This window comes from Chelonia mydas, chromosome 1 (assembly GCF_015237465.2).
Source record: "Chelonia mydas isolate rCheMyd1 chromosome 1, rCheMyd1.pri.v2, whole genome shotgun sequence".
Lineage (NCBI taxonomy): Eukaryota > Metazoa > Chordata > Testudines > Cheloniidae > Chelonia > Chelonia mydas.
In genome coordinates this window covers 196,227,387-196,252,210 of record NC_057849.1, presented here as the reverse complement: position 1 = coordinate 196,252,210, position 24,824 = coordinate 196,227,387, and the positions used below count along the sequence as shown (strand labels likewise).

Below are 24,824 nucleotides of genomic sequence, written 5' to 3'. Positions count from 1 at the left end.
ACACCAGCTACTTGTGCCAGAAGAATTACAATCAAAACTCATACACCTGGCACACGATACTCATCAAGGAATTGTCAGAACCAAACAACGACTATGGGATCTGTATTGGTGGCCAGGGTTGGACTCTCAAACTGAAGCACTCATAAAACTGTGTCACTTGCCAAATGCATGATAAGACAGCAGTGACATGTACCCCTCCATTACAGCCTGTTCCTCTTCCTGAATCTGCATGGGAAAAAGTGGCGATTGACATTGTAGGACCCTTTGATACTGCTCCAATTGACTGTCATTATGCCATCACCTTAATAGACTATTTCAGTAAATGGCCTGAGGTAGCGTTTACATCGCAAATCTCTTCTGCTAGAGTAATTAAGTTCCTCTCTTCAGTTTTTAGCAGGGAAGGTTACCCCAAAGAACTGGTTTCAGATCATGGTAGTCAATTTACTTCCCTGGAGTTTGAAACTTTTCTAGCAAAGAGGAACATTTTACACAGAAGGTCATCCCTATCCTACCCTCAAGCCAATGGGGAAATCAAACGGTTTAACAGAAGTTTGAAAGAGTCTGCAAATGGCTAAACTGGAAGGGCGATTGTGGATAACCTTCACTACTGATTTCTTGCAAGCATACCGGGCTACACGACATGCCACAAATGCAAAGATCACCCACAGAGTTACTGCATGGGAAACAGATGAATACTAAACTGAACATTGCTGGATTGTTAAAGGCACGACCTGAGGCCCCAACGGAGGATGATGTGAGAAAAACAGTTGAACAGAGCCAAGCAAAGTATAAGGCTTTCACAGACAAGCAGCGGGGTGCTAAAGAACCAAAGTTTCAGTGTGGTTCCTTCGTTAGAATATGAAAACCTGGAATTTTACGCAAAGGGGACGATAAATTCACAGCTCCTCTTAAAATCATAGAGAAGAAGGGACCTTACACCTATCGACTTTCTGATGGGCAGGTATGGAATGCTTCTTATCTTGCACCTGCCTATGCACCAAGAGGAGATTATGCCAACACCCAGTCTGCATTGGATGACTTCACCGTAGTATCAACACAACAAGACATTGCACTGGAACCAGGGCTTGAGAGACGGCCTGTCAGACCCAGACGACCACCTGTCTGGACTAGAGACTATGTTATGTAGTATTTATAGTGTTTTTAGTGTAATATTTCTGTCAAAGGTATAGTGCCTTGTTTCCTATTTGTTCCTGTGGTTAGAACAACAATGTTTATTGTAATTGGGAGAGTTTCTTAAGAGAGGAGGGAATGTGGTGTTTTGATGTTGCTTGTAATTATTAGAATTGGGAGCACTGGCTGTTGGGAGTCTGAAAGGACAGGAAACAGGGGGGAGTGGGGAGGAGTTGAAGAGGCTGAGGGTGCAGCAGCAGCTTGGAAAAGAGGTTTCCACTTTAAAAAATAAAGTCCTTTTGAAGTTTGTTAGTACCTTGCCTGGCTACTACAACAAAGTCCCCTCCCCCACTCCCCACCCCACCCCACCCACACATTCTCTCCTCTGAGGTTGGAGTGAGCCTCATTGTTTAAGAGCAGGATTAAGGCCCTGATCCCTACAGGGACAGAGCACCTCCTGCGGGGCAATTATTAAAAGAGGTCTTTGTATATAAGGTCTTTTAGAATGGAAGCCCTTCAGGGGTCGAACTTTTCTTGTCTGTGAAGCGCTGAGTGCACTGTTATTACTGGATGCTCCAACTCCCCATGATTAATATTCCCTCTCTGACAGTAAGCCCAGGCTTGAAGAATAAGCTTCATTTTTACTCCATTCTGAGCTCTGCTGTGGAGTTTATCTTCACACATCAGCACTGCAAGGAGAGCCAATGAACGGAAGGCATAGCTGCTAAATCTGTTTCCTCAATGTTTGCCTTGGCTCTCAGCACAGGAAGCCTAGTGTCATGAAAAGGCAGAAGAAGGAGCCTCTCTACCTCCAAGGAGCTAATCAGTCAGGAGCAGGCGGAGTTGGGGTGGAGGAGAGGTGGGGAAGTGGAAGAGGGAACAGAGACACTGGCTGGCAAGGGCACGCTGTCACAGAGGGAAGCTCCCCGCGTCTGCAGCTGGTCTGACAACAGGATGGATGGAGTGAGCGAGCTGTGTGAGCGATGAAAGCAAAAGCTGACATGAATTGTGTTGGGAAGACTTTTTGTGCCTTCGTGCTGCTCACCGTCTCTGTGGCCATGGTACAAATAGGTAAGTTAGACTTCTCTTTGGGACCAAGCAGCTGCTATGGATCGAGGCAAGGGGAATGTGCTAGGATGTTTCCTTCACGTAAATGCTGTACTTATCAGTGCTGCTTTCATTAAAGGACAGAGTTGATTGTGTATTGTTACTGGCATGTTAGACCTGCTCTTCATCCACTACATCTGCCTGTGATCACCAGGCCTATTGTCACTAGGCATGTGCCCTGTATCTGGTTTACTTAGCAATTGGGACTGATTCACGGTTAACAACATTATCAGCTGCCAAAAGACTCTTCCCTGTGTCTTTAAATTCCTGTCGTCCAAGAGGCTGATTTATTTAACAGACTGTAGATCACACAGGGAATAGTGTGTGCAGCCCCATCTGTGAACTCAAAGTCTTAGCCGGGGCGGGGGTCTCTTCTGGGTTTTGTTAGGAAGGCTGGTCATAGCTCCCATGGGGGAGGGTGGAGGTCATAAATTTCATTCTGAGCACTGGTGGGAGATCCTATTAGAGAGTGGCAAGCAGCCCTGAGGATCCATTCTGAGAGCTGGTGGGAGTTTTACCATAAGGAACACCTGTCAGTGTTTGATCAAAAACAGCTTCTGTAGTGAAAACAGTATCATCTAAGGCCATGCTTCCTAACCTTTTAGGTCAGCTGTCTCAGTTTTATTAGCCTTTTCGCTGCTCCAGCTACTGTCCACCAGCTCCCATTCACCTGTATTTGTAGAGCTCATGATCTTCCAAGCCCCACTCTCGTGAGTGCAAGGCGCATCCCCTGGGCTCACCACAGAAATTCATCACTAAAGCAGGGAGAGGCAGTCTCATGCACCAGCCACAAAAGCCTGAAGTGTTAATGCTAAGTACACGTACTGGCAATGAGGAATTGGTCTAATGTGCTGAGCTGTTCAAACACAGGCTCCAAAGATGGAAGGCACTAGAGATGTGAAACCTATCAGAGGAGTTCAAAACATTTACAACCATTGTTTAGTTCAGCTTCAGCACCCCTGAGAGGTTAGGTTAGTACCTCGTCCACATTTTACAGGTGGAAATACTGAGACACAGGAGTGTTAAGCAGCTCGTCCAAGGTATAACAGTGATCTCAGAGTCAGGGGTAAAACCCCAGGGACTTAAATAGCGCTGGTCAGGAAATGAGGATTTTTTTCTAGGAAAATTTTGACATAAATAAAAGAATTCATTTTCATTGAAATTTTCTGAAGATTTCAACTTTCAGTTAAAAACCTGAAAACCTCTCAGCTACAACCCAAACCTTCTCAGTCAGAAGGGTTTTGATTTTTTTTTCTTTTTGACAAAAAGATGAAATTTTCCATGGAAGGCAGATAAGTTTGCAAAAGAACAATTATTTAATCAAAAACCCAATTTTCCACAGAAAAACAGGAGACAGAAATTTTCCCACAGGTACTTACCCTTGAGTGCCCTGTCCCAGACCAGGCTGCTTCCCTCTCTGCATAAGGTTGAACGCAGGAGGCTGCCTCAAAGCACGTAGTAAAACTCAGGCAGCTCCTCTGCATTTCCTCCATTCTGGCCTCCGCTCCCTCACAGGCCACAGGCTAGTGGCGTAGGTGGGACCAGTGCACGTACACCCATCATGACACATCTGTCCCCGCAGAGTACCAAAATTATTGGGAGCCCAGAGTCCCAGCCAGCTTCTGGGGGCCAGGAGTGGCTGTAAAATGAAACAAATGACATTTGAAAAAGGGTGCACTTTACAGGCTCAGCCAGGCCTTAACTACATGAACCTTTTTCTTAAATCTCCTACTGCTGCACTAGTTTTGGTGACAAGGGAAGCACGAGCTTAGGCAAGGTGCAGGCGGTTTAACAGCTACGGTGTCTAGTCCTGGTCTGAGCTGTGTTAGATCAGTGGTTTTCAAACTGCGGGTCACGGAATGGAAGGCGGTGGCTCTGGTCAGCACGGCCGACCGGGCCATTAAAAGTCCTGTCGGTGGTGTTGCCCAGCTAAGGCAGGCTAGTTCTGACACTGTGCTGTGCCCCGGAAGCAGGCAGCAGCTGGTCCGGCTCCAAGGCGGGGCGGGGGGCACAGGGCTCTGTGCGCTGCCCCCCGCCCCAAACACTGGCTCTGCATTCACATTGTCTGGGAAGCGGCCAATGGGAGCTGAGTGCGGGCGAGAGCCAGACCTGCTGCTGGCCGCTACCGGGGCACAGCGCGGTCCGCGGTGCCAGGACAGGCAGGAAATCTGCCTTAGCCCCCCTGCTGCACCGCTGACCGGGAGCCACCTGAGGTAAGCCCGCACCCCAACCCTGAGCCCCAATTCCCTGCCCCGAGCCCCCGCCAACCCAGAGCCCCTTCCTGCACCCCAAACAACTCATCCCCAGCCCCACCCAAGAGCCTGAACCCTCGGCCCAGAACCCTGACCCCCTCACACACCCCAACCCCCTGCCCCAGCCCAGAACCCCCTCCCACACCCTAAACCCCTCATTCCTGGCCCCACCCCCTAGCCCTCACCCGCACCACAACCCTCTGCCCCAGCCTGAGCCCCTCCCACACCCCAAACCCCTCATCCCCAGCTCCGTTGAGTCACGGGCATCAACAATTTTCTTCAACTGGGTCGCCAGAAAAAAAGTTAAAACCAGTGTTAGATGACACATCATTTAAAATGCTGGTGGCCAGGGGAGCTGCAACAAATTTGTATAGTGGGGGTGTTGAGAGCCACTGAAGCATCTTGTGAACCCTGTATATGATGGAAACCACTTCAAGCCACTGGGTGCAGCCACACCTCAGACACCCCTAGTTCCAGCGCCTATGTTGGTGGCTGGTCTATACTAGTGATTTCACCATTGCAGGCACCAGAGCTGCAGTACTGGGAAATTGTAAGGAAAGTGCCAGTGTAGAGACAGCCTCAGTGACTTTCCTTACTGGGTTAAGCAGAGGAACACCCCAAATATCTGGATATGAACGTCAAGGGAAGAGTGAGCAGTGTGGGGAGGTGTTCCATGGGGAGTTCTTTTAAGGTTGATGCAGCCCTGCCATCCTCCCAGCCACCTGCTCTCATTCATATTGGAACTCTACTCCTGATTTAAGACTTCATAGGATGTGGAAAATATTTAGATAAACTGCCTCTGTCTTCATCCCACTCTTGCTTTAGTGCCCCCTTTCTTTAGTGCACTGGCACCCTGCTGTTTATTTTAACATTGAAAACGTACACATTAAAGGGGGGGGGAACCATTTGATTATTTTTCTTACCCAACCATTTAAATAGTGTTCTGTATTTTTTTTAAATCATCTGAGACTTTTTCAGGTGATTTCCCCCCCTCCACACATACACACACAAATTCTTTAAAGGCAGATCCCATTTTAGAACTTCAGAGTTGACGTTTACATCGTCCTGACCAAGGACTGTTGTGCTTGCACCAGTCTCATTTGAAAACCCCAGCAGTAAGGAGGTTTGAAAATAGCATCCTGACCACATACAATATTGTATTTTCTTTAACTCTGACATATGAGTGTGGATGTACACACTGTTTGAAAACTCACCGCTCTTATTTTTTGTTTTTGAAGACGTGATCATTCACATGTACAAAAAAGGGCAAGAAAGTCAGAGCCCTTATTATTTTTTCATACGGCAGCTTCATTATTAGAAAAATCCAAAGAAATTATTATGTTAAAAAACCAACTTCAAAACAATTATGAGTGAGATTTTTAACTGCACAAAAGTGAGGGCATTAAGGACAGCACAGTCACCTTAACTCTGCCAGCTTGTACCTATAAATTACAACAGGGTCTTTCTTTAAACGATCACAAAACATACCATAGGTAGTCAGACACACAAAATCCTACATATTTGCATCTATGATTCCAAGAGAAGGTGCAACTTCAACATAAACAAACAGAACAAAATGCATTTTAGTCCTTTCCCTGGAGGAGGAGAATTGAAATTTAGATTGAGCCTATGCAGCATCATATAAAATGCTCCATGTTCATTTCTTCAGTGAGAAAAAAAATCGAAGGCCCTTTGTAGCTGTTTGGTAGGCAGTATGTCACATTTAAGCCATGTGAGGATTCCCCTATGCTGGAGAAAATACTCACTTGTCTCTTTAGTGCCCATTGTACTCCTGGAACAGCACTTAGTGAGGACTGGTGATCTAGCTCCATAATTCTGAATTTCTTGACTTTGTCTGATTAAAATGTCAGCCTCCATGGATTAAAAAAAAATATTTTCCTGCAAAGTAAAAAGACAAAAATAATTTAAAGTAAAAAAATAAAATCTATTTCAATAAGTGAGAAAAACACACACACATACACAGCGCTGCTTTTATATGAATCTTTAAATGGAAGGAATAGATTTTTCTTCAAAGGTTGAAAATGGATTTCCTCTCTGGACTGAAAACAACCAGGACACATTTTGGCCTTAAAGGGAACTATTTCTGAACATTATAAGCCAATAAAAATGCCATCTCAATTAGAACAATAATGGGAATGGTGAGGGTGAAATTCATGAGCCAGGCTGGAGTAAAAGCTACAGAGGAGTTTGCACACTAGGGCTGGCTCGGGTCCCCACTCGCATCAGTCCTTGCACACTTCATCTGCACAAAGCCTGATTAGAAGCAGTGTTAGTGTCATAATAAAAGCATAGATTCAAATCGCAAAGCCTGATGTGGGCAGAATACAGGGACGCATCCGCGTGAGTAAACATCAGATTTCTTCTTGTGTTCCATCAGCTTGCTTGGTGATGTACAGAACATGGAGACGCAGACCTTGCCTTATATAGTTTACAGTTTAGGGGCCAGAGCCTCAGCTGGTGTAAACTTTTAACTCTACTGATTTCAATTCAGGTATGATGATTTACATCCATTGAGGACCAGCCCTATGTGTTGTGGAGAAAGAACGATTCCAACCCCATGACACTACGCTGGCTGTCTGGATGACAGACCCATGTTAAAGTGGGGCCGCAATCCTTTTTTCTTTTAGCCTTTGTCTTGATTCAAACATAGCCAACCTTTCCTAGCCTAGACATGGCCTGAGGGTTGAGTTATGTGCTTCTTACATTGCTGAAGTATCACTGGAAGACTCCACCCAATAAGTAGTTTTTCAGGGAGGAGCCGAAGAAGAGGAGGAAGATTCTTTGGTGCCCAAGTAGAAAGAGGGAATTCCAGGCGTTTGGGGTGGCATGGAAGAAGGTGTAAAGACAAGAGGAGCGTTTAGGGGTGAGGCTTGGGCAGGTTAAAGGGAAAGAGAAGGTAACAGGAAGAAATAAAAGCAGAGAGTTGGCAGGTGCAGAGTTGTGTTTAGCCTGGAAGATGAAAACAAGGAGTTTGGATTTACATGTATTATTTAGCGTTCTCAGTGAGCTCAGCCCAGTACAGTACATACAGCTGAAGTCATTCCTTGGCCTGGAGAGTTTACAGTCTAACAATAAACACATCACAGATAGGCCATGACAACGAAACCAGAGATGGGGATGACTTTGTGGGGAATGACTTAGTAATTTGTCAGTAATGCCGAGAAGAAGGTGGGGGAGGGATTCACCCAGAGGAGTGACATGGTAACAATGGCAGAAGCGGAAGATGATTGCAAGGGAATGAAAGAAGAAGCTGGGAAATGAGAAAGCAGGAAGTTCATGTAATGGAAGCAAGAGATGTCTAAATAAACTAGGGTTAGCATGATAGAGATGGGGTGAGGACCATGGGTTTAGAGAAATTGTCAGAGAATCAAGAGTCTGGATGTGGGGGTGGGAATGGGGAGCTGAAGGTGACAGCAAGGTATGAGTACACACTGTCCTTATTTGTGTGTGATTCCCTTCAGCAAGCAACTGAACCCTTACCTCCTATATCTCACAGCTGCAGGGAGATCTACCCAACACACTAACTTGTTATTTCTACTAGTAGTACATACCGATTCTTACAACTGAAAAGAACAGGCTGGTGTTCAGAAGATAAGTGTGTTTCACAAACCCTTTGGGCCATGATCATTCCTAGTGTAACTCCATTCACTGCCATAGAGTTATACCAGGGATCTGTTGTCTGTCTGTTATGTTCTCCCACCCCAGCCTTGCTTAGTGTTACAGATACTCAGTGACAGAGTATAGATACAGAAAAAAGACTATACGTATTCAGCATATTACACCTGGCCTCTTTCAAACTGCAAATATTGCCCCTTGAATTGCATCATAGTGTAACTCATGTAACATTCATTCCAGGATGCAATCAGTCATCTGCTTGTGGTATATCGATTGTGAGTTGGTTATACCACTAATTTGAATATGTTATAATCTGTTGCGTGTGGGGCCATGCACTGAAAAGTTAAAGAGGGTGTTGCTTCAGGAAATCAATGTACAATAGAACTATCTCTGAGCAAAACTGTCAATCTCTTTAGAGGGCAAAATCTCTTAAAAAGCTTCAGTTTCTTAAAGAGGCTATTAAGGAAATTAAGTAGTCTCAGGGGATGAGATTTCAGTCATGGATATAAAACTGAGTTTCACCAATTTGAAATCTACTCAGTATGAAAAGAGTTAAAAGTCTTTTCAGGTTCTACACCAGCCCCCAAGACCCCCTGTGGTTTTACAATCATATTTTCCTATTTTTAAAAGTGTTTCTCTCTCCTTTTGCTGTGTGAAAGATTCAAAGAAACAGGAGAAAATGACTAAGTCGGTGATTATAGATGAGAACCAGTGAAACTGACTATAACCAAAGTGCTGTCAAATGCACAATGTACACAAACGAAAAAAAAAGGAGAGAAAAATATTTTTCCCCAATTGCTTTCAGTTACCGTAATATTAGGTTTTGCACGTGGTAGCTGACAAATTTTCAAGACATACATATGACTTCTAAATTGACTGTGTCTCTTTGAAAAAAACCCCCAAAAGGAAGGGAAATGGCCCATTTTAAACAAGAAAAGGTGTAAATAGTGGGGTGCCCTAAAAACCTACACTAGGATCACTGCTACGGAACCTTGTTTAACATTTAATGACATTGTTTGTTAGATTAATGACTGGCTTATTGTTGAACAGGGAAGTGGCAACATTTAGAGATGGTACAGAAATATTCAGGTGAGTCAAAGTTAGAGAGTATTGAGGGACTTGAGAGGTTTGGAGATCAGGGCTCAGATTGGGGGAGAGGGGAGTGGCAGTATTCTTCCAAGCTCCATCATAACATAAGCTCCACCCACATGAGTCTCCATAATGAAACACTGCTCACACTAGATTTTGTGCACAAAATAGGATAGTGCAACTCTCTGAGCTGCACTAGATTGGGCTCCTTGAGCTTGACTTCCCCTCAGTGGGGCCCATAGGCTCTGCGAAGCTCCTGGGGCTGAGCAAAAAAAAAAGTGGTGGTATCTCCCAAATGTCATGGACATGTGGCACAAAAATGAGAAATCACTCACAGTAAGTTATGACCCAGTCTCCTTTCTTACTCAGGGAATGAAATAGTTGACTTTTAAATTATCATCCCTGAGTAAATGCCTCAGTGAGGTGAACAGGACACTTCACACCTGTCAGACCCATTGTACAAGGCTCTCTGCAGACATCTTTGTATTGATTATACACAGGAAGTTAAACCAGTATGAGGTAAAGTGTGAATTTACACCACAATAGTTGTACAGGTATGGCTCCCCATTTGGACACTCGTATTCTGGAATAAGAGCGTGTTTTTCTGGTATAACTTAAACCACTTCCAAAATGACAGAAGGTAAACTGGGAAAAGTCACTTTTATTCTGTAATAAAAGTGTCTATACAGGGAGTAATACCAGTATACATATACCAGTATAGTTTTGCCACTCAATTTCCCTGTGTAGACAAGCCCTAAATTCACATTTTTTAAGGTTTTCTTTGCAAGCATATCAGCTATAGACTTACTCTTTTTTTTCAAATGAAAGCTGAGATTCTGGAAGACAAGATACTAGCTTCTGAGAGGTGACAGTATGGCAAAGGCCTATGGTATGCACTGGCTGTTTCTAAGCTTTTATCTAAGGATAAAAATGTTTACGGAATATAAACCCTCATGCTTCAGGACATAAATTAATCAATAATTGCCTGGAGGAATCCTTAGCAGCCCCTTTAGAGCTGCTTTAAGGTCCTGGCAGCACAAAGGGACCTTAGTATATCTGCCCCAGCGACAGGTCTGAACCAAAACCACTTCAAATCTGAACATCCCCAAATAAGGGGAAAGTTCATGGCTGGCAGACTGAGAGGAGAAGGCGGCTGAGAACAATTTCCATTTAGAGACAACCATTTATGCTAAAGGATCTCAAAGCATTTTATAAACTATACACACACAGGAATCACTTCACGCAACACTGAAGTATAGCCACCTCTGGGGCAAAAATAGCAAATGGTTAGCAGTACCAAATACCACTTCACTACAGTTTGGGACAGAAAGTGAAGAAGAATCCCATATACAACTGAAACGCTGGGCAGAATTTAGGGATGCAGAATTGGAATCTGGCCAACATCACTCCCTGATAGGCTATAGCACATTGGGTCTTTTTTGTAGGCCTCTCATCTAAATGTTGACCAGGCCCAATCCTACTTAGCTTGTGAGATATAAGAGTTAGTCCTTCCCATTTGAAACTAGCAGAATTTACATCCTTTGGACTCAGCGTTATGCAACGTTTCGCTTCATTCTGTGATAAGGGGGAGAAGAAATCACCCTTGAGCATGTCTTCCTGGTGTTGGATACACACCATTTTCATACTGTGATGATCTGGAGGAGAATGAAGATGGCTGCAGGCTGGACAAAGGTATCCAAATCCTTTATCAAACCCCACCTTCTCCCTCAGGGTATGTCTACACTTAAAATTCTACAGCAGTGCCGCTGAATCGCTTCAGGAGTTCTCTTGTAACTGTAGTTAACGTACCTCACCAAGATGCGGTAGCTAGGTTGATCTAATTCTCTCAACACCGGGGGTTAGGTCGGCATAGCTATGTCTCTCAGGGGTGTGGATTTTTCACACCCCGAGACATAACTATGCTGATGTAAGTTCCCTGTGTACACCAATCCTCAGGATCTCTCCAGCTCAGAGATCGAACACAACCATCATGGGGAAAAGAAGTCACGTGTTAGCTGTTTCCTGGGAAATGGTTAATGGGGCTTTGACATTAGATAATGGCCTGTGCTAATAATAATACTTTGCCCTTCTACAGCAACTTCAATCAGAGGCCTTCAAACCACATTAACATGAATTAATTAAACTTCACAATATGCCTCTGAGGTAGGCATTACCTCCATTTTATGGATCGGGAAACACAGGCACAAAGCTCATGCTTCTAGCATCGTACATTATATCAGTGGCAGAACTAGGAATAAAGACCCTGATTCATATTTCCCCTAACGCCTCTTTACCCCACTCTGGCAGTTACAGAGAAAGCACATTATTATATTTACACCCAATTTAAGGTCCCCACTAGAGTGGTGGAAACTGGTCTAATGGACATGAGGCTCAGGTCCAGAATGTTTTAGACTCCTGCTTAAACTATCCTGCTCAGCTAAAAGCCTTCTCATTAAAACAGGATAAAGGGCAATTCAAAGCCATTGTACAACTTTACTGTAAACCTAAAAAAGAAGATTTTACACAAACACAATTCAGCAGCTTTCAAGCTGTCTGATGTGGCTTGTGGACTGTGAGTGACTTGTACCTGACTCATTCCTGGCCATTTGTGATGGAGGCTGATGGAAAGGTGTAGCAAAAAGCAGCACCTCTTTCACTTCTTCTTCCTTTCTTGCTGCTGGCGATGGACAGCCATTATGTTGGGGAAACTGTGCCATATCCCGGGAGGGTTACTTAAGAGAGGATGGTCCAGTAGGCCAGTAAACTGGTGTCACATTTATTTGTCAAGAAGGGTGCACAAGAGTGTTACTGTCATGCAGTAAAAACAGCCCAGCCATAGCAGTCCACTTGCACTCTTAGATTTGCTTAGTCACATTTAGATGAGGTGAGTGGAATTGATGATGTGGCCTGACGTGCTGATGCGCCTGACAAAGATAAGTCAGGCAAGGAAGCTCTTTGTTCTCCATTTCGTTTTAAGAGACTTTCACAGAACTAAAATCAAGAACCCATCATGAGACATTCAGCCTCTCTCATTTCCTCTTCTGATGACTTTGTCTGAATTAGAAACAACCACTCCAGAAGAGTCTTTTCCTGAAATTCACTTACTGAGAACAATTTGCATATATTTACAAATAAAATGAAACAAAAAACAACAACAAAACCCCCATCTTACTCCTAGTGCAGCGTTAGTGTAGTGAGAATGCTGTAGTCAATTTAATCAAATGGGCAAAGATTTGTACGAGTGATTTATTTTGTGTATACATTTAAAAAATCAATACAGAACAGGCACCAGAAAATTGTTATACTTAGGATTTTAATCTTCAAAATACTTTTAAACATGAACAATTAATCCTAACAGCTCACCTTAGAGGGGAGGTAAGTATTATCCCCTTTTGTCAGTAAAGGCGGGACGTAGGAAGCCCCAAAGAAATACTTCACCCGCTATATCCTCCACTGTCACCAATAAAACCCATGAGAGTTACCGATTTGTTTTTTTACTGTCTGAGCTGAAGTAACAAGGATATGTTGTAAGCAGGGCGCAGTTGCAGCTGCATCTGTCCCCAGGACCGGCAGGATGTGATTTTCTCTTGGGAATTTTCTGTTCTGCACCTGCAGGTTATATATTTTGACTCTTCTCCAAACACTGAGAAAAGGCATGAGAGGATTCAGCCCCAAGTATGGGGTTAACTTCTCCTTCCCAATCCCTCACAGGGTGATGGATGTCTCAGTGCTCTGAGTTATACCAGTACTGTGCGGCACCAGGCCACCCTCTCTTTCACTAACTCACACCTAAAGCCCCCAGCCCAGGGGTTAGTGATGCTGCCAGTACCCTCCCAATGCAGGCTTTCCGTGGCACAGTAGAACCACACAAGTTCCTCTGCCTCTCAGGGGTATGCCTCCATCAATGGAAAAATTTATCCCCGGCTGCTATATGGAAACCAAAAGCATTGCGGGGGCGGCGAGACATGCCACAGTCCACCGGCGGTTACACTGCATCACCTGGTGCTATAGAGGTTGGGAATAACCCAAAACGATGGTGATTATCAGGCCCCTGGAGGATAAACAGGAGCGACCAGGGTTTAACCCTGTGGATTAGAGCCTCTTTGTTACAAGTTCAGGCTGAAGGGATTTCCCTCTTTCATTTAGGTGGGGTAGGTCATCAACTCAATGTCCTCAAATGAGCCCCCTGCCAGCAAAGAATCATAGACCCATAGGGTTAGAAGGAACCTCAAGGGTCATCTAGTCCAGGGATGGCCCACTTGAGCCTGAGAAGGAGCCAGAATTTACCAATGTGCATTGCCAAAGAGCCACAGTAACACGTCAGCAGCCCTGCATCAGCACACCCACACCCTCCCGCCCACCGGCAGCCCCGCTGATCAGTGCCTCCACCTCCCTCCCTGCATCAGCTGTGGCATGCAGGAGGCTCTTGGAGGGGAGGATTGAGGGCATGGCAGGCTCAGAGGAGGGAACAGGAAAGGATGGAGTGGGGGCAGGACCTCTAGCAGACCCAGGAGTTGAGCAGTGAGCACCTCCCGGCACATTGGAAAGTTGGCGCCTGTAGCTCCAGCCCCGGAGTCGGTGCCTATACAAGGAGCCGCATATTAACTTCTGAAGAGCTGCGTGAAGCTCCAGAGCCACAGGTTGGCCACCCCAGACCTAGTCTAACCCCCTGCCAAGATGCAGCATTTGTTGTATCTAAACCATTCAAGACAGCTGGCCATCCAGCCTCCTTTGGAAAACCTCCACTGAAGGAGTTTCCACGACCTCCTTAGGTCTTGTGAATAGTTCCACTGAAGGCCAATGGAACCACTCCCGCTTAAAACTAAGTATGGGCTTAAAGGCTTAGCTGAATCGGGGCCCTTGTGAAAGGACATTGTGAACCCCCACATTTATACGTCACTGTGTCAGATTTGGTAGTAGCAAGGAGTGCAGTGCCAAACAGCAAGTGCAATTCAGCATTCCCAGGTGACCTCAAGCAAGCAATTATGCCTCACTGCAGGCATACACCGCGTCCCCTAGGTCTCTGTGGAGGAGCTTGCCAATCAGAGGCTCTCCCCACCCCCACCCCCCCAAAGTAGAAGAGACCATGTGGTTATGAGCCTGATCACAGAAGCACATGAGATGGTCACCAAGGCAGACAGGAAAGTGGAGCTCATTCCCCTACACCGTCTCTAAGGTCTTGCCTAAACTGGCATTTTCCAGGAAATCTCCTCATGCTGCATTGCCACCACGGCAGTGCTATCAGTGATAGCAACAGCAAGAGTATTAGTGTAGACCAGCCACCAGTGTTTGGACTTCCAGAGAGTCTCGACTTGAGCTGAGTGACTAAATGGGTTTTTCAGTTCAGTGAACTGAAAAATGAGAAGTAAAATTCTGTTTGTTTCAAACCCCAACTGATTTTTTTCCTCATCAAAATTAAAAAAGTGAGGGGAAAATGGTCTGGGTTGAATGAAAAATAAACAGTTTATTTCTAAATGAAATGTCAAAACAAAACATTTAGACTTTTTTGGAAAAAAAATATCGTTTTTTATTTGGCCAAAACTATTTGACCCGAATTCACAAATAATGTTGGTTGCTTGGCAACCACATTTTTCAGTTAATGTAGTGTTTACCAAACAAAGTTTGCCCAGCTCTCATCTGTTCCTGTTCTGACCAGGGTTAAATGACATGGTGGTAAAAATATGCCGATGGCCTATCTGTACTAGTGCTCACACCATGTTACTCCTGGCAGTAGAGCAACAGAAAGAAATTTTCTAAGAAAAAATGTAGATTAGATAAGACCTAAACATTGTGTAGCTCACTGAGGACCCAGAATAAAAGTTTCATCTTCTGTAATGCAATAAACACACCCAGAAAAGTAACTTAGGGACCTAAACAGGTTGAAATTGTCCTTTTAATCAGTGTTGAAGTTTTTGTGATAGACTTATGTGGACATAATATTTATAGTCTAATACATTTGATGTTACTTGGTGATGCTGATGATTCAGCCATGAAAATGAGTTGTACTGGACTTCATATGGATTTTATATCCAGAATAGTAACTCTAAAAGCAGATGAGGAGAAGGGAAATTCCCTATTTGTTCTCAGCAAGGATTTTTCTAACTGCCGGCTCCACAGATTTCACTTGGGATCTGAAAATGCAGCTGGGTTCTTTGTTCCTCTTCCTCCACCACTGATGGTAAAGACTATTTCACTGGAACTTAACTGAGAGTTTTGTCAATGCTCAGTGAGGGAGAATAGACTCCAGCTCGCTCTCCTGTGTCTGTAGGGCCTTTGCAGGCCTACCAGGAGTAGAAACTCATTCTTGTCAGAGAAGTGACCAGATAACTATCAAATACAAACATTCAAATTTGGTTCTCAATAACATCAGTGTAAATCTGGCACAACACCACTAAAATCAAAGGACCTAATTCAGATTTACTCCAGTGTAGCTGGGCAGAATTTGGCCTCGGGAGGGTAGAGGAAGAAAGATATGTTGAATAGAAACTATTTTCAAAGTTGGACTGCTTTTCCAGGATAATTGCATCTACACTAGGGCTTACATTGGCATAGCTATATTGGTAAAAAATAATCACACCCCTATCTGACATAGCTACCCCAGTATAAGTTTTACGTGTAGACCAATCCTTAGCATATAGCTCCTGCAAAGATTTTCTGATTCTGCTGAGTTCCAGCTATTCCAAGATGGTAGCTTAACTCCCATTGTGGATGGAGCAGCAGGAAGTGGCTCAGAAATGTCTAACTTTTCCTGATTTGTGCTTACGTCAAGGGCAGTACAGAACAGGCACACTACTAATGTTACTCCCTCCCCACCATTCATTTGCCTCACAATTGCTGCCAAAGCAAGGGGGGAAAAAAAGAAAGTTAGCCCAGGAGCTCCTCCAATACAGCTGTGCGCCTTGCATCTCAGTCAGGCTCCACTCCGCAATAATGTCTTTATACTGAAACTTGGCAGTGATTGCAGTAGGGAAGAGGTTCTACGGAGTATGAGAGCAGAGAGGTTAATCTTATGGACTGGTGGCAAAACCAAATGTCAGGTTATCAGTCACCGTTTAAAGCTATGGACACAAGGAGATGAGTCTAGTATCTGCAGAGGTGGGATCTTACTATGGAATATTCTAGAATACTAGAGATGTTATAACCTTGGAGCTCTGGGGGTAATGACACTCTGGGTGACCTTTTCAAGTGTCCTTCTCTTCCTACATCTTGTCTAGATAACATCGGAGTGTCTAAGATAGCTGGTTCCAGCATTAATCTGACCTGTGGTGACATTTCAAGGCGGGATCTGGTATCAGTAATATGGAAGATAAGACCAAGGAATGGAAATCACTGCACACTGGCATACAGAACTGATCAGAACAAGACAGACAGAACAAACTGCAATGAGAGAATGGATTGGAAATCTAGCCCTGAAACTGATAGTGCCCTTCAGATACGGCAAGTGACACTCACAGATGAGGGATGTTATAGCTGTGAAACTGTAAACAGCGATGGAACTTTCAATCAAACCTACACTCTGACTGTATTAGGTAAGTAACAGGCTGTGACATTCTTAATTGTCTACACAATCAGATTCATGCCTGACACATAAACCTCCCCTCCTCTTAGAATGTTGAGAATATAGGCTCAGAGAACTCCAAAAACTAAGGAGTTTAGGACGTCTGCTGGGTTAATCCCCTTACGTGAATTCATTGTGGTCTCTCCTCACATCCAACTTCTTTACATTCTGGTCCTCCTTTCCCTCCTCAAGCCTTTCTCCTTGTTTTTATGGCGGGAAAGGTTGGCATGAGCTATTTTTCTACCCGATGTTAACATCAATCTTTGGCTATTTGGTAGAGGGGCTTCTGTACAAACACTCCCAGCCTAAGCCATCCCCCCATGAAACTGCTTTTAAAAAGTTAATTTAGGCCCAGATCCTGAAAAGTATGTAGACTCCCAACTTCCACTAATTTCAATGGATGTTAAGAGCCTAAATGCCTTTGAGGATCTGACCCTTTTAGTGCTTGTGAGAAATTCCAGAATGACAGTTCTGGAGACTGAAATCCTCTCTCCACAGAACATGTATAGCAAACAAGTCAACGTACCTTAAACCCTACTTAGTGAGGCCACTTTTGGGAATAACAATAGTTCAGTCCCCCCATGTTCAATTGTTCTTTGGTCTCTCCTCTAAGACTGGATGTCCATTGGCAAGTGTAAACCAAGTCTGTTAGCACCAGGACTGAGGTCAGCTCAGTTCACCTACAGCAGATAGTAATGACTTTCAATTACTGCAAACCTGATCTGGTTTAGAACTGATGAGCTACAAGTAAAAGGCTAATAGAGCCTATTACCAACCCCCTGGGACATCCAGGTCTTCCTATGCTACCCCTGTAACATTTCTGCCTCAAACATAAAGAGGCTATTTGCTAGGAACATCATTAGTGCATTATCTTGTGCACAACAAAGGTGGATTACTGTGGTGACCCACCTGACATGAGGACAGTAACTGGATCAGAATACTGAAAGTTGCCCAGGTAATTTTGGAAAGACTATTTTAAATGATATAACCATAAGAATTTACTACTGCAAAATTGACTAAAACAGAGGGGAAGAGAGAGACAAAGACACACCAAAGATAAGAAATATACGCACACCCCTGTGTTAACTACTACCAGAGATCAGCAGCAGATGACACAAAATGTAGATCAGGATCCAGGAACTTTTTGGATATGGGGTTTTGGATTCAGGCCCATTTCTACACACCATCCCTGAGAAAACTGACATGAGTGGGTGAGATTGTTAGGAGTCATGACGACGAGACAATGCAGTGGAACCTGGGTGACAGATGAGCTCCTGGTCCCGGCCATTCACTTTGTGGGGTGGAGCTGGGAACCTTGGTCAGTCAAAACAGTTTAAGGAAAGGGCTTACAGGCATGCACCTTTGCTTACTGTGGTTCCCAGCCTTCCTCCTCTCTGCTGTTCTTCCTAGTTCCCACTTTAGCCCTCAACATTCTCTAGTTCTGAAGTGAATACAGGTTCTGTTCTTTTGTTTATGTTCCATCTTGACAGCAGAGGGTGTATGAGAGCTTATATGTCTCAAACTGAACCAGGATAAATTGCTGTGTGAGGAGAGGGTACTTCATTTCCCTAAAGCCGTATCTTGGGATATTATCTATGGTAGTCCACATGGTACACCTAAGGTTTTCACTCACCCTCTCATCCAAGGGATACCCCCATTTCAAGAGCTGTAAGGACTCCGCGTTATCTATTCTGCTGTTGCAGGTGTTTGCTATTTATTGCAATACTGTCTTCACTCCCATTCTCCTCTTTCTGCTATGTTCTTCTTGTATAGGAATGAGGAAAGTTGCCATACCACGTGCAGCAAACTAACTTCAACCCTTTCCCCTTTCTCCTGTCCTGCAGTCCCTCCTGAAGTGACCTTGACCTGTGATAGTAACGGGGCCGCTGTGTGCAAGGCAGCTGCAGGGAAACCAGCTGCACAGGTCTCTTGGGACCCAAACAGGGATCCCAAGACTGAGCTTGAATATCACCCAGATGGGACAGTGACTGTGCTCAGTATATACAGCCCCGAAGAGACTAATATAACCTGCTTTGTCTCTCATCTGGCTTGGAACACAAGCCAATCCAAGGAATGCCAATCAGGTAACAGGACACATCTCTTTTCTCTATTTAGTCTTCATTCATAACTGATAAACTATGTGCTCCTCTGTTCACCAGCTCCAAAAAATATCAGTGAGACTGGTGAGAGTGTGGCAGGGACCTTGCAAATTCAACTGACCATTCCAGTTTGCTTCTAGAGAGGGAAATCTATAAAGGCTGCAGAAATACTCCCCAAAATTTAAGACTGAAGTGGGACCTTTTTCTTATCTCCTTCCCATACAAATGTCTAACCTGGGGGGCTGGGTCAGTTAGGGGACTGTACAATGGCTATGGAGCCTTGCACGGTGATGTCACCAGGTCACATCTGGCCCAGCTTGGTAGTGACCAAGTGTCAGTGACTTATGGGATATCATGACTTGGGCCATGAAGACTCAACTATCCTACTCCCTCCCTGGAGGTGCTCCCTCTAGGTCAGGGTTGTGGTACTTTATTGGCAGTGGGAAGGCATTGATGGGACCTGAGTCACAATTGTCGCTTGTATGGACAAGACGTTCAACTGAAAGAGAAGCATAAATAAAATTTGTTGGGATGCAAGTACGAATCCTGCCACTGGGGCTGTGAAAGGAGGAGGGGAGGAGAGCACATTCTAGTGTCTGGCCACCTGAAAACGGGAAACAGTCTCATAATCTGAACGGTAAATGGCTGTTATCTGGACTGTTTTATTTATTTTCCTTGCTCTTTTGCTTTGAAGTCATATAAGAGATAGCTTGAATGGTGAGATATGCAGAGTCTACAGAGCAACATGATCTAGTAGTATAGTGCGTGATTGGCCATTGGGAGATATGGGTTCCGCTTCCAGATTGAAATCTCCAGGCATGACCTTGGACAAGCTATTTAACTTTTTTGCCTCAGTTTCCCCTTCTCTCAAGTGGAGATACTATTTATTTTACAGGCAGGCTGTGAGATTTAATTAATGTTTAAAGCACCTTGTGATCCTCAGGTGGACACAATAAAGGAGTTGATCAGTGAGGAAATAACTGAAATGGTGATTCTCCCTATTTAGAAAATCATGATTCTCTCTTATTAGACATGTTTCTTCAGTATTTCGCCATCTCTGCTGGTCTCCTGGGCATCCTCTTCATTTTGGCTTTAATTTTCCTCTGTAAGCTCCACCGTGGCAGGTATGTATGACATGGCACTAAGGAATCAGTTTGTCTAGAGCTGAGAGGAAACTTAAGGTGTTATTTGATATCAGATCAGATGACATCCAAGCATCTCTGATTCTGTCACATTCACACAGGATGTGGCATGATGAGGCACAGTGTATCTACGTGAATGATACACTGGTGGAGGGGGTGGGCATGGGACACAAGATGCCACCTCCTGACTCCAGGGAAACTTCCTGTCAGTATGGAGAGTTGGCAAAGTAAAAGTTGTTCTCTAGGTACTACAGAATATCTTAATCTGCTTCTTCAAGCCAGCAGTTTGGGGGATTAGTTTCCCGACCAAACAGATGTCACCCAGCTCTGGAGGACGGAGCAGGACTGTCCTGTCAGAAGGTTAATAAAGCTGAATCAAGCAGCAGAATCTTTATTCCTTTGTTGCGTGCTGCACTTCAGTTCCATCAGACCTTGCTTAAATGAGTCAGAGGGATGCAGTTTCAGGGTAAAAGAGCAGGGAGCATTGTACTTAAATATAGACAATTTGTAACTGGGATGTTCTTTTCCTGGTGTAGGTGGTATTCCAGGAGAACCCCTCACTCAGCTCCTCTCCCCCGTAGTCCAAAGTCCAACTGCTTAGCCTCATGTCCTCCTCCCTCAGAAGGGGATTAGTTCATGTAGAGTAAAGCTTATTCAGGGCAAAGCTCTTATCCATCCAGAGGACCTTTCTCCACTATTCTGCTCTCCCAATGGGCTCAGGGCTCCCACAGGCCGGAGCAGGGACTTCACAAATGTAGAGTCAGGAGATCAAAACATAAGAGTCAAGTGCAGTGGTTCTGAAACTTTTGTACTGGTGACCCTTTTCATACAGCGAGCCTCTGAGTGTGCCCCCTTAATAAATTAAAAACACATTTTAAATATTTAACTCTATTATAAATGCTGGAGGTGAAGCGGGGTTTGGGGGTGGAGGCTGACAGCTCGCAACCCGCTATGTAATAACTTTGCAACCCCAAGGGGTCCCAACCCCCAGTTTGAGAACCCCTGGTCAAGAGCCATCCAGTGAAGGATCTGAGAGATGACATTTAGCCCCCTTCTTGATGACTTGAGGAAGAAGGGATTCATTAGTTGTTGATTAGAGACTCTCTCAAAACCAGGGCCCTCCTGCTCCAAGATGTGTGGTCTCAGTGGCCCAACCTAACACTGAAGGTAGAATTTGTTATACTTTTTTTTTCCTGTCTTTTTTCCCTCTTTTCCCTTCCACAGAATTTGTTATAAGTCCAAAATCCCTGAGACTGCTCCCACACACAACCTGCAGGTAAGGAAGAGGATATAAGCCAAGATGTCACTAAATCTGAGACGTGCTCCCAAAGTAACTCAGAAAAGTTTTATATATTAAGAGAAGCTGTCAGATTTTGGCTCTCCCTACTTTCTGCAGGTGCAATTGTGTTCCGCAAACTGTCACTTGACACAAAGCAGGACAGAGTCCATCTGCACTCCAGATATCAAGATTTGGACTTGTAATATGTGCCTGTAGAGCACTGCCACAGTCAAGACTCAAACTAGCATTCTTGTGATTCAAAAAGCAGCAGCTCTGACAGTTCTCCCTGAGCATGCCAGGAAGAGCTGTGCTGAGTATCGCTGTGATACACCTCGTGGTTTTACAGTAAAGTGGCTGGGGGAGGGGGTTGTTTTGAAAGTTTTTCTTATTGATCTAAAGGAGAAGCAACCTTTTTTTTTTAAATTTACAAAAGGAAAGATGTCATGTAACAAAATGGACTGTGAATCTCAAAAAGTCACTAAGTTCTGAATGGCCAGATCTGTAATTTACATACCCTTAAGGCTCCTTTATGGCCAGAGCAGTGTAAAGAGTCCTTAGCAAAAATGAGAGTCAGACCCACAATTTAACAATAGTTAACTCTGATGTGATCAAATCATGTTACAATACAGGTGAGCTGACTAATAAGGACAGGAGACGGAAGACGGGTCAATGGTTAGAGTGCTAGCCATGGGCTCTAGTGAGCTAAGGTCAATTCCTTTGTCTACCACAGACTTCCTGTGGTGACTTTGAGCAAGCCACTTAGGCCCAGATTTTTAAAGGTATTTAGGCATTTCTGCCCTCAGCACTGCAACATCTAACTGATTGAGGCACCTAAGTCTCATTTTCAAAAGGCATTTGGGCATTTAGGAGCCTAAATAGGATTGATTGTTTTTGCTGCCACATTAGCATAGATTGGAACTTAACATTATTTTGTAGTTTTAGCCCAGTTTATTATTATTTATTACTGGTTTACAAGAGAACCTCTAGGCACCAACTGAGATCAGGGCCCCATTTTGTTCAATATTGTATAAAGACATAGTGAGAGGCAGTCCCCAAAGATCTTATAGTCCAAATAGGTAAGAGAGACAGAGCACTGATGAGAAAACAGAGGTGAAGTAAACATCTCCAGTTCACTCAGCAGGTCAGTGACAGAACCAGGCACGATCCCAGTTTTGAGCCCCACTCCATTGTGCTAGGCACTAGACCATGCTGCTTCTTGATGGCTCTATCTGTAAGGCAGATATGCCATCAACTGTTTCCATAGTATCAGCCTGTGATCATTCATATATCCGTGGAGCCCTGCTCCCTGTGTTTCTTACATTTAGGGGAGGGGAGACATGTTGTTGCTCAGTTCACACCTTTTTAAGATTCCAGAAAGAACTTTTATTTCCAAACAAATCCAGTCCTGGTGCTCATGGTTATTGCCTTTGATTTACTAGGATAGTAATGAGCAGCAGGAGTTGGAGCCCTACGCCAGCTATGTGCAGAAGGAAAACACAATCTACAACACAGTGTATGAAGTAACAGTGAGTGAAGACCTCCCACCAGGGCTCCAGTCAGAAACGTGAGAATCCAGCTGGGCCCGACTCATCACCTGTGTGAAGAAGGGGAACAGGTTGCAGGGAAGATTAATGATACTGGATTCCTTCCAGAAGAAGATCTCCATCACCAAACATTTTCTTCACGGGATTCTGAGAGCCAAGGATCTGCATAACCACTGGGTGCCTCCAAACATATCTGCTTGCTGATCAATTCCTCTTGTTTCCTCTTCCCTTTTTGTCACCCTCTGTCCCCATCCTGGGAATTAGCACTGTGAAGGATGGAGTGACCTGCTGCCATTGGTTTCACCATGGACAGCTCTTGTGCTCACAGGTCCCCACTGGCTGCCCTGACTGCAGTAATCCAAACATTGGACATTCGCTTTTAGGCATTAGTTCTGTGTCACTTTGGGAGTGGGAGGAGGAGTGAAACACCCACTGACCAAGTCTACTGTAATAGTAAGGGCACTGGTCATTAGATGATAGATCAGCTGGGGTGGGAGATCAACTGAGTATCTCAGTATCCTCCCAATCCTGAGAAGAAGCACTATCTATTGAGGAGGTCCATTGGGTAGGAGGATGGTTCACAGACATGCTGAATAACTTGTCAGGTCTCCCATTGAACACAAAATGTTTTCTATAGTCTGTACTAAGTTACAAGTCATTCTCAGGAGTCTTCCCGTGGTGGAATCTCCTCCTTCAGGGAGCACAGGTATTAACATACTGCAATAGCATAATAGTCCTGCCACTCCATTAGTCTGTTTCTAACAGTGGCCAAGGCAAAATGTTTCAGGAAAAGAAGCAAAACACCAATAATGCATCTACTGGGATTGTGCAATAATGGACCAAGCCAGGGTAATTTCTTCCAGCCCTTAGCTGGTACTCAGTTTGTCTTGAAGCATAAGGCTTGCTGGCCCGTGTAATATTTATTTTAGCTAATGTTAATTGCAGAGGGTGGTTTCAATTATGTGCTGAAACCTTTCCTTGAATCTCATTAAGCTATTTTGTCTAAGTATAATTGCAGCACAAGGTTAATTTACTTCATATAAAAATGAGTTTATCCATTTCAAACATGTTATCTTTTAATTTCATCAAAGTGCCTCTTGTCCATGTGTTATGGACAGAGGTAAATAGGACAAGGCAGTTGTCCTCTCTACCAGTGTTTTTCAACCTTATTGGTTGGGTGAGCCCTTATTTGAAGTCAAAACATTTCATGACCTTCTTACTTTACTATAACAGTAAGAGTAAAAAAAGTATTAATGCTAAGCCTGTATGATCTGTTTGTATGTACTGATTGAGAGGTTGACAGAGGCCACCTGACCTTGAAGGGTAAGGCTGTGTGGGCAGGAGGAGGAGGGGGAAAGAGAGAAGATTTTCTTTGCTTTTGACTGTAATACAATTTTCAACATCTTGTGATCCCCGATAGCCTTTTGTGACCCTCCTGGTTGAAAGAAACACGGCTCTCTATTGGTCTCCTTTCCAAGCTTCTGTAAATAGCCTCAAACCTTTCCTCCTCGGGGAGAGCTACCCCACTCCACAGTCTTCTAAACACACCTGTTGCCCTTCTCCATTTCTGATGTGTCCTTTTTGCGTGGAGGTGGCCAGAGCTGGACTCTGAATTCAAGGTGAGGAAGTACCTTGGCTTGGAATTTCCCAGGAACCTAAAGGAGTTTAGCACCCAACTCCCAATGGATTGCAATGGGACACGGCCACCAAACTCCCTTGGGCTTCTTTGAAAGTCCCAGTCATCTTAGAAGTGACGTTGTCATAATGATCTGTTGCTGTCTTAATATAGCCAGAGATTCATTCCCTTTTTGCCTGCCACTGGGTGTTGAGCAATCACGCTCACTGCATTGTCAACAAGACTGATTTTTTCCCCTTGAGACTACAGCTGTTGTAGGTCAGAGCCCAGCAGTGTATAGAAGATTGCCTCTTTCAATGTACACTACCTTCCATGTGTCTATGTTGGATTCCACCGGCCAGCCTGTTGCCC

General features: G+C 44.4%; 1 protein-coding gene and 1 long non-coding RNA gene across 5 annotated transcripts in view; one reads left to right on the top strand and one right to left on the bottom strand.

Moving 5' to 3' along the window:
- Nucleotides 1-24,824, bottom strand: part of LOC122464167 — a 119,331-nt gene that overhangs the window by 30,308 nt on the left and 64,199 nt on the right. For all 3 annotated transcript variants that reach the window (XR_006288090.1, XR_006288092.1, XR_006288091.1), the window contains 2 exons: nucleotides 6,257-6,389; nucleotides 3,618-3,877 (listed from right to left, as the gene is read on the bottom strand). This is a non-coding gene — a long non-coding RNA (uncharacterized LOC122464167). The remainder of the gene's footprint in view (nucleotides 1-3,617; nucleotides 3,878-6,256; nucleotides 6,390-24,824) is intronic.
- On the top strand, nucleotides 1,657-24,097 carry CD200R1 (CD200 receptor 1). 2 transcript variants are annotated; one of them, XM_007062129.4, is made up of 6 exons: nucleotides 1,661-2,202; nucleotides 16,430-16,744; nucleotides 18,618-18,857; nucleotides 19,903-19,996; nucleotides 21,239-21,290; nucleotides 22,733-24,097. In XM_007062129.4, exons 1-6 carry the CDS (start codon nucleotides 2,115-2,117, stop codon nucleotides 22,859-22,861), a joined length of 918 nt encoding a protein of 305 aa, XP_007062191.1. In that variant the 5' UTR covers nucleotides 1,661-2,114; the 3' UTR covers nucleotides 22,862-24,097. The 2 variants fall into 2 exon arrangements, with proteins under 2 accessions (XP_037764793.1, XP_007062191.1); XM_037908865.2 differs by lacking the exon at nucleotides 19,903-19,996 and having other exon boundaries at nucleotides 1,657-2,202.

What these genes read in the sequence shown, in the direction of transcription:
- CD200R1 (XM_007062129.4), top strand. Translation starts at nt 2,115, where the DNA reads ATGAAAGCAAAAGCTGACATGAATTGTGTTGGGAAGACTTTTTGTGCC. An exon ending in TGTGGCCATGGTACAAATAG is followed by an intron (nt 2,203 to 16,429) that starts GTAAGTTAGACT and finishes CATCTTGTCTAG; the next exon opens with ATAACATCGGAGTGTCTAAG. An exon ending in TGTAAGCTCCACCGTGGCAG is followed by an intron (nt 19,997 to 21,238) that starts GTATGTATGACA and finishes TCCCTTCCACAG; the next exon opens with AATTTGTTATAAGTCCAAAA.